This window comes from Plecotus auritus (assembly GCF_963455305.1).
Source record: "Plecotus auritus genome assembly, chromosome: 2".
Taxonomy (NCBI): Eukaryota; Metazoa; Chordata; class Mammalia; order Chiroptera; family Vespertilionidae; genus Plecotus; species Plecotus auritus.
The window spans coordinates 203,465,523-203,475,279 of record NC_137771.1 but is presented as its reverse complement, the minus strand read 5'-3'; the positions used below and the strand labels follow the sequence as shown (position 1 = coordinate 203,475,279).

At 39.1% G+C, this 9,757-nt stretch overlaps 1 protein-coding gene across 1 annotated transcript; it reads left to right on the top strand.

Annotated features, from left to right (window-relative positions):
- Positions 1-352: 352 nt before the first annotated feature.
- Positions 353-9,088, top strand: OTOL1 (otolin 1; the record flags this gene model as incomplete). Its single annotated transcript, XM_080655640.1, has 4 exons — positions 353-719; positions 3,741-3,830; positions 6,988-7,059; positions 8,190-9,088. 4 exons carry the CDS (start codon positions 353-355, stop codon positions 9,086-9,088), a joined length of 1,428 nt encoding a protein of 475 aa, XP_080511766.1.
- Between the last annotated feature and the right edge of the window lie 669 nt (positions 9,089-9,757).

Sequence of the window (9,757 nt, the reverse complement as noted above, 5' to 3'; positions counted from 1 at the left end):
TTTGTTATAGATCATGTTTGCTATTTGGCAAGATCATTTGAATGACTAAGAACAATATTTTAGAACATGTAATACAAGGAAAACAACCAGAAAGGAGAATTGAAGCCAAATGTTTCTTACAAGAAATACTTGAAGTAAATAAAATATTCTGTTGTGATTCAACACACTTTTGCATATAAAACACATAAAAATATCATTCAATATTATACATACTACTCATTCTTGTGGTTCATATATGTATACAGAGTTCTCTCACATAAGTACACGTTTATATTACTTTTCATTAATTTATATTACTTCTCATGTAATATGTGTATACAGTATATTCTTATTCTTTCTTCCAGCCTCAGTTATGTGGATGCTGTCTTGGCTTTGTGCTATTTTAATTATTTTGGCTATTGCTGATATGGATGCAATAGCAAAGACCACGCCATATATCAAATTTACGAAGAAATCCGAAGGAAAAGAGATGCTGAAGGGTTTAAAGCTGTCCAGTGGCCTACCTCCAGGAGAAGAAGAAGAAACACCCTTCACAGAAGTGTCTGAAATGGCAGAACCAACCCCTGACCCCTCCGTCCAAGATTCTACCTTTGGCACTGCCACTCTCTTCCCCTTTGAAAACTTCACTCTGGACACGGCCGATTTCTTTTTGAATTGCTGTGATTGTTGTTCATCTGCACCTGGGCAGAAAGGAGAACCCGGAGAGACTGGAAATCCAGGTATTTGAAAATATATGAAAAATATATTTCTCTCGTGTACATCCTTAGAACTGAGAGGTGGATTGGAGGTGGAATTGCCCCAGGGATTTTCTCCATTGTCATGAAAATGGCGATAGGCCTAGGTGTAACTTGTGACAAATGAAAATGGGTCCTGTGTAGCCCAAAGTGGTAGCCACTACTCTTTTGCGTAGCTATTAATATTAAAATTAAAATTAAGAAGGCGGGGGTGGATGGGTGGGTGGGGAGTGATTAACAGGGAAACTTATATGCATATATGCATAGCCCATGGTCACAGACAATAGGGTGGTGAAGGCCTGGGAGGGGCAGGTGTGGGGTGGAGGGGATCAGTGGAAAAGAAACAAAAACAAAGGGGACATCTGTAATACTTTCAACAATAAAGATAAAATTTAAAAAATAAAATAAGATAAAAATTCAGTTCCTCAGACTATCCCATCACTGTAGAAACTTCTATTAGACAATGTTGGTTAGAGCAGAGATCAGGTCTACCAGCCCCAGCACAGGTGTGTAGCTCTTCAAGTTACACAGGCCCACTACCAGTACAATCTTTTCGTTAATGCCGATGTAAAAAGGAAAATGAAAATTCTGTTATCTCACAACATGGTGTGCTGCCTGATGGGATTTAGGAGTGCTATTTGTAGTTAGGATTAGAAATGGAATGCCTGTGAGGTGGAGAATAAAGCCAAGATTCAGCTTGCTTCTCATTGAAATTCTGAGTCAACACCGAATTCTTGCCCGGCAGTTTTCTCCATTGAACGTCATGATTACATATTTCAAAATTTCAGATGTCTTTCATATATACATTATGAATACGCTTTCAGTTTTATTGTCATGTATTTCAGCTTTTACATGTCATGTAGTGGAGAACTCAAGGTAAAAATGAGATCAACATGCCAATTGCAAATTCACTATTCCCTGAAAAAAAATTACATATAAATATTTGTTATATCTTGCTTGAAGAATTTAAAGTTATGAAATCGGGACTTACACATCCCGATTAGGCTTTTCATTCATTTCATCTGGTGTAGGAACCTTTCGGGAAATGTGCTCAATATTTATGTAGAGCTGAAATGAGAGGGTAAAGGAGCTGGGCAGTGGGCCGGGGCACCAAGAGTTCAGAGTTGCTAAAACATTATTGGAAACATACTGAGACAGAGAAAATTATATTTACCAGAATTTTCCTTAGTATCATATCTGGTTGGCAAGCTGCGTGGGAGTGAAAACCCCCAAGGGCATGGCCAAGTAAACACAGCTGATTGCTAAACAGTCTTCTACGCCGTGGGTCTGTAACATCATGGCTTGTGTTTACCCAGTGGTGGATTTAGCTGCTTTGTTCTCAGAGCTCAGCCCCTCCTGTAGACACATATGACAAATACTCCAAAGGTGTGCCAAGTCATTAGTTTGCCCAGGATGCTCATGTGTCTTCGTCTGACTTGTTGTGCATAGAGCAGAGAGCTTAGGAGCTCAGCATGTTGAGGCTATCATGAAGTAATGGGGAAACTTCATTACTGCTGTAAGTCTCAGATTCCAAAATAGTAAAATGAGATAAAGATAATCCCAACCACATAGAATCATCAAGACAACTGAATGAGTTTATACCAATGAGGACTCAGTGTGGTGCCTAGAATAGAATAAGTGCTCAATAAGTGTTTACCTTTTCAGTTAGCTGATCGAGGAGTCTTTTTCTACCTCATGAAATACTCCGAGCCTGATAAGTTCCTGTTTTTGAGATTACTAGAGAGATGTTTATTTTGCCTTTATCAATGTTTTAAAAAAACACAAATTTTTTAAAAAATTAGAAATCTAGTATAAGAGCACCATTAAAGAAACTTGAAAACAAAAATAAACCTACTCAAATTCTAATTTGTTCATTGGGTCTTAGCTTATGCCAGTGGTCGGCAAACTCATTAGTCAACAGAGCCAAATATCAACAGTACAACGATTGAAATTTCTTTTAAGAGCCAAATTTTTTAAACTTAAACTTCTTCTAATGCCACTTCTTCAAAATAGACTTGCCCAGGCTGTGGTATTTTGTGGAAGAGCCACACTCAAGGGGCCAAAGAGCCGCATGTGGCTCATGAGTCGCGGTTTGCCGACCACTGGCTTATGCTATCTTCTTAAGGATGTCTTCTCTGATTTTTTTATATCACTAACTACAGGGTAGCAATTTTTATTTATTTGTGTGGTTATTTGTTTAATGTTTATCTTTCATGGACTCTCAGCTCCATGAGGGTAGGGATTGCTGGAACATTTTAAAAGTCTTTGTATGAATCTTTAAAAAAATTATAGTTGTCATGTAATATTATATTATGAAGTTTCAACAGTGATTCAACATTTATACACCTTATGAAGTCTAGTAACCATCTGTCATTGTACATAGTTATGATATTATTGAGTATATATTTTAGCTGTACATCACATCCTCCTAATTTATGTTATAACTGGAAGTTTGTGCTTTTTAATCTCCTTCCCTTTTGCCCGTTTCTCCACCCCACCCCCTCTGGTAACCATCAGTTTGTTCTAGGGACTCCTGGAATGTTGAGGGCTGATTTTTACCCCTAACTGGGGTGCTTGGTTTACAGGAAGCCTTAGCAATAGTTCCTGAGTGAATGGGTAAGTGAATGAGCGGGAAAACCAAAAGTTCTAGGTATTGTGGTTTTACTCAAAATCTGAAAGTGTGGTCCATGTGAGGTCAAGAGTCAGGTAATCATTCTGTTCTTGTTGTTTGATATAGCACTATTTCCTGAATCATTAGATCTCTGCTGCATATCCAGTGACAAGTACTAATGTGCTCAATTTGTCTATTCAGGTAGTACAGAATTGTAAATGAGACACAAATATTGTCCTTAGGACTCTCTACTAGTTATTCTCATCCAGATTTTATCATTAGGACACTGATAGTCACTAGTCTTAATATAATGACTGATTTTTTCCCCGGAACTAATGAATTTTGAAAGAGAATTCTTTTTTTTTACCTTGATGATTTTAAATTCTTTTTTCCAGGTCCTAAGGGAAAGACTGGTGATATGGGGATCCCAGGGTCACCAGGAGTCATTGGACCGCAAGGTCCAAAAGGCCAGAAAGGAGAGAAGGGTAGGTAATTATATTCATTTCATGTCAAAACTCAAGGGATGTTCTGCATCATTTTTAGGACAGCAATTTGCTATGTAAATACCAGATTCTTGCAGGTGGGTCAAATTTGTTTAAGCATATTGTGAGTTATATTTGATACAAAAATGTCAACTTTATAAATAGCCAATTGAGAAATTTTAAACTTGCCTGGTAACATATCACATACATACACACACACACACACACACACACACACACACACACACACAATTTTCTATCTCTCATTGGCCTCCCAGCTGACCCAGTGACAGGGCATCATCTCTGGGGAAGGGTCCTTCCCGATATATTCTCATGTGAACTCTTTCTCAGGATGCAAATTAATTTCATACGAGATAGAACTAACTGGAGCAGGCAATCCTATTCCATTTAGGTGGATAGCCTGCCTGCTAAGGAGAATATGACCTATCCTTTGGCTCACACTGAAATCAGGGGCAGTGTCAATGGTAGGAAGAGAACTGAATTCAAATGGAAGAAATCAACCACATAACAGTGACCTCATAACTTGACCTCATCTGAAAATTGAGGGGAATAGACTAGATATCTATTTATACCATGTTTTACTTTCAAAATAGATTTGTAGTTAAGTGTGCTTTCATAAATCGTTTCCAGCTCAGAAATTCTGTAATTCCACAGATATTAGTAAAGAGGTTGTCCTTCCTGGGAAATCCTTGGGTCTGTAAGTGCGTCAGGTATTGAGGGAAGGTTACAGATTCACTGGGACATTTAGAAATTCCTCAGTGAATACCGCCAGCCTGTAGAAATACCATCTATCCATCAAGGTAAATGTTTTAGCCTCAGTGTCACATGTCATAAGACCTAATATCATCTATACATCACCCTCCACATGGCTCAGGAACTGCCTAACTCATTTCTAGTAGAACGTTCAGTGAAGTAATTACTCAGAAAAGAGGCTAAGGTAAGAGGGAGCTGCTTCACACTTGTCAGTTATGCGATTTCCATTCTCAGAAACATTTAATCCTTTTGTGGCTGAATTATGTTAGCAGGAAACCCTGTGAAATAAAGATGAGTTATGAACCTCCCCAGTGATTCATACATTTTGGAAGCTAGACTTCTGGAAGTAGAAGAAAAAAAACAGGGAGGTATCATAAGATAAGGTTCTTAAGAATATGCTTTGATGAAGGATCAAAAGTAGAAATTCATTCAGCCAGTTGATAGCATGGCAACTCCACTTCCCTTTTACTTCCAGACTTAGTCTAGACTCTTAGTTAAGGGCTAAAGTTGAAAAGAAATAAATAGCTCGAATGACTGCATTCTGGCTCATCACACCCTGATTGAGTAAAACCAGTGTAAGTGGTTAGAATCCCTACGTGAACCTGAGAACCAGAATAACTGTAATAAGGCTCAGTATATGAGTATTGACAAGGACTGAAAACAGAAGTGGCCTTTCACATCCATTCAGGGTTGGGTTCTCTCCAAATGCAGACACATGTTCCTGATGGCCTAAGGGTTAATTTCCATGCTTTAAGTTTTATGTGGAATGGTAATGGAGGAGCTGGCTGCTTAGAAAGCTCTACTGAATGGCTTATGGTGAGATTTCTGCAGTTGCTTTTGTGAAATTTGAGGGCGTCTCCTCTCATAACTTTTAATTTGACTTGGGATATTTTTTCCTGAGAAAAATGAAACAACAAATGTTAGTTTTATATAAATAATGTGATTGGTAAATCAATGCCAACCAATGTAATATGCATTCATGTTTGACTCTGTACACGTTTCTAAACTTTTTTGTACCTCAGTTTCTTCTGTGATAAAAATGGTGACAAAAATATCTGTCCTACAGTTTTTAAAGGGAGGTGCTATAAACTTTCTTAAATGAAAAGTGTCCTAATTGGTGAAATATGCTCTGTTATTTGTAAGTCCCCTGTTATATGAGAGGCTGTATTAATATCAAATAAAAATTAACATTAAATTTAAAAGGCTAGATTAAATTGTAAAATCATGTTAAGAGTTTGGAACATTACCCTGGTGCAAAGTAGATGATCAGTGAGAGTCAGCTGTCATTCTTACTATTATTGTTGCTCTTCTCATTTGCAATTAAAATAAGTCTAGTGTGGCAGCTCTAATAGGACTGGGCTTCAGCCAGGCCCAGGATAAAAGTCCATTTTGTGGTAATATGGCAAATATCTAAAAACCCAGATTCAATTTTTTTTCAAATTCAAGTTCTCACAGTTCTATAATTTGTCCAAAGAGTATAACGAAAAATTTTCTGAAAAAAATAAAAAAACGGCTTTTCTGATGCTCTATGTCAAGGACAGTATTTTTTTTTCCTGGACAGGTTTTGTTTTTTTAATATATATTCATATTATGGATTTCAGAGAGGAAGGGAGAGGGAGAGAGAGATAGAAACATCAATGATGAGAGAAAATCATTGATTGGCTGCCTCTGGTATGCCCCCTATTGGGGATTGTGCCTGAAACTCGGGCATGTGCCCTGGCAGGGAATCGAACTGTGACCTCCTGGTTCATAGGTCAATGTTCAACCATAAGCCATGCCCAGCTGGGATGAACGGGTTTTGCTATGATGAATTGTAGCCAAATGAAGAACGTTGTGCTCTGTGTTAAACTCTGCATGGTACACTTTCTCAGGCATTGTGGGGAATATGAAGACGAGGACATTTTAACTGTCATTCAAAATTCATAATAGGAAAGAAACAAACATGTACATCTGTAACAAAAGACTGCATGTTAAGAGTTTTGTGGAAGATTTGAAGAGCTGCGGGAACACTGATGGAAAAGCTGAGTTCTGTTTGGAGAGACTGGCACTACCCCCAAATCTGCTTTCAACGTTTTACCATCAATTGGAATAAAATATTGCTAATGATGCCCAATAACCTTTCCCCATATTGTTTTACTTTATTTATTTAGCATTTTTATTGAGTTTATTTGGATGACGTTGGTTAATACAATTATGTGGGTTCAGTGTACAATTCTATAATACATCATCTGTACATTGTATTGTGTGTTCACTGCCCCACCCATATTGTTTTACTTTTACAAATTTTGGTAAAGGAAACATCGGAATGTGAGATGGCTGTGAAGTGGATGTTAGTTTTATCAGAACTAATATAATTGGAAGAAAGTTAATCTTGGCATCATTTTAGGACTTAAGGGAGAACGTGGGGACCAGGGAATAAGCGGCGTTCCGGGATACCCAGGAAAACCTGGAGAACCAGGTAGAGTATAAACATTCCTGTTGTAGAGTATAAACTATATCATGTGCGAAGTATAGTGCTTGATTTTCTTCCTGTTTGTATTCCAAGTTATCAGGAGGTAAGAGGAGAATATGAATTGCTATGCCTCTTCTAATAATTCAGTGTATTGGTCCGTTGGACTGTGAGTATTGAGCTAGGAATTTGGAGACTAGACAAAGGCTTCTGAGCTCTGTTCCTCTTTCTAGCTGTCTTTGGGAAAAGATTCCTGCATCTTTCTGGGTTTTAGTTTCTTTGCCTGAAAGGTTTGGGTTTGGATGGAGAATATGGCGATGTAAGAGAATACTTAGATTGGGCCAAAATGCAAACTATAATGAGAAAAATGAGCAACTATATTTTTACTACTCTTTATTATCTTAATAGTAAAAAATAAATAAATAGAACTAGATACATGAGGTCAAAATACAAGCTATTACTTCTCGGTAGCACGAACTCTTCCCCTTATAAGACAGGTGCTGATGTGAGTGGCTCCATGCAAGGTGTCCTCCCACAACCATTACTGAGGCAAGAGCCAGGTTTCTAGCCTGGCTGGCATGGCTCAGTGGTTGAGCATCAACCTATGAACCAGGAGGTCATGGTTCGATTCCTGGTCAGGGCACCTGCCCGGTTGCAGGCTCAACGTGTGGGGTGTGGCAGGAGGCAGCCAATCAATGATTCTCTCTCATCACTGATATTTCTATCTCTCGCTCCCTCTCCCTTCTTCTCTGAAATCAATAAAGAAAAAATATATATATATTTAAAAAGAGCCAGGTTTCCAGTCCCAGGTAGTAGGATTTGTTTCTATTTTTAAAAAAATATATTTTATTGATTTTTTACAGAGAGGAAGGGAGAGGGATAGAGAGTTAGAAACATCGATGAGAGAGAGACATCGATCAGCTGCCTCCTGCACACCCCCTACTGTGGATGTGCCCGCAACCAAGGTACATGCCTTGACCGGAATCGAACCCGGGACCCTTCAGTCCGCAGGCCGACGCTCTATCCACTGATCCAAACCAGTTAGGGCGGATTTGTTTCTATTTTGTGAGCCCTGTGATAATAGCATATTGTTCATAGCATATGTGGTCTGTAAACATTATTTTAATTTTTCATTTCAGGTGGACTTGGTCCTAAAGGGGCCAAAGGAGACACTGGACTGGCGGGAGTGAAAGGACAAAAAGGCTCCAAGGGGGACACGTCTATCAATGCTACCAAAGGAGATAAAGGAGACCGAGGGGCTGTGGGCTCTCCAGGCTTGAATGGAGAGCCTGGGGCCAAGGGAGAGAAAGGAGACCGGGGGGAGAAGGGCTACTGTGGAAACTCTGGGGAGAGGGGGGGGAAGGGGGAAAAAGGTGAGGTGGGGCTGAAAGGAGAAAAAGGTAGCAAAGGCGATATTGGGATGGAAGGCAGAAGTGGCCCAGAGGGCCTACCTGGAGCCCGAGGTGACCCAGGGGCTAAAGGAGAAAAGGGAGCTGTAGGTCCTCCTGGTCTGGTGGGGCCTGCGGGGCCAAAGGGTGAGCTTGGGAGCAAAGGGGTCCGAGGATCTATTGGGAAGAAGGGCTCTCGGGGCCTCAAAGGCTCCAAGGGGGAGATGACCAGAGTCCCACGGTCGGCTTTCAGTGCTGCTTTATCAAAGCCTTTCCCTCCTCCCAATGTCCCTATCAAATTTGACAAGGTTTTCTATAATGACCAAGGGAATTACAGCCCTGTCACCGGGAAATTTAACTGTAGTATTCCTGGGGCATATGTGTTTTCCTACCACGTCACGGTGAGTGGCCGGCCTGCTCGGATCAGCCTGGTAGCCTGGAATAAGAAGCAGTTCAAGTCCAGAGAAACGCTCTATGGTCATGAAATAGACCAGGCCTCTCTCCTCATCATCCTGAGATTAAGTGCAGGGGACCAAGTCTGGCTGGAAGTTTCCAAAGATTGGAATGGAGTGTATGTCAGCGCTGAGGATGACAGCATTTTTACTGGGTTCCTTTTGTACCCAGAGGAAACACCTGGAATTTCACCATAAACGTGTGTCTTAACACTGTAGTTTAGAGTGAGTGAAATAAGTCAGGTAACAGAGAATAGTGCTATTGAAAAAAATAACTTTCATTATTTTTTCATGACTATAAAAATAATACAGAAAAAATGATGTCACTTAGTGTCAATTGCTATTGCTATTTTAAGGCATCATGTTTAAAAAAAATAATTATCTATCTGTATTTGTGAGCATATGTCTGTTCACTTAGTAGACAGTTTTTTCATTTGATTATAATGGCATTTCTCAAGCCATTTAAGTAATTGATATTTGTATACAAAAATATAAATGTGATTTGTAATTAATAAATTGTAAATATCTTCTATATCTCATGTCAATGTGTGTAACTACTTTCTGTATGAATGTGAGGCACATAGCTGATAAATCATGATGGGCAGGTATCACTCAAAAGTTTCCAATTCTGTTAGGGGGGTTGCCTTCCAACCAAATGAAACTCTTCCCATACTAGATTAATTCTGGGAGAATACACAGAAAGAATGTTAATGACTAGCTAAAATATCTTTAAAATTAACCAGTGTGTAAAGATTTGCTCATAAAACACCTGTATTATATGGACTTATGTATTGGGTAAAACATAAAAAGAAAGTTAATAAAGATATTGCTAAATTCAATCATAACAAAGACCTAGCTATTCATCAA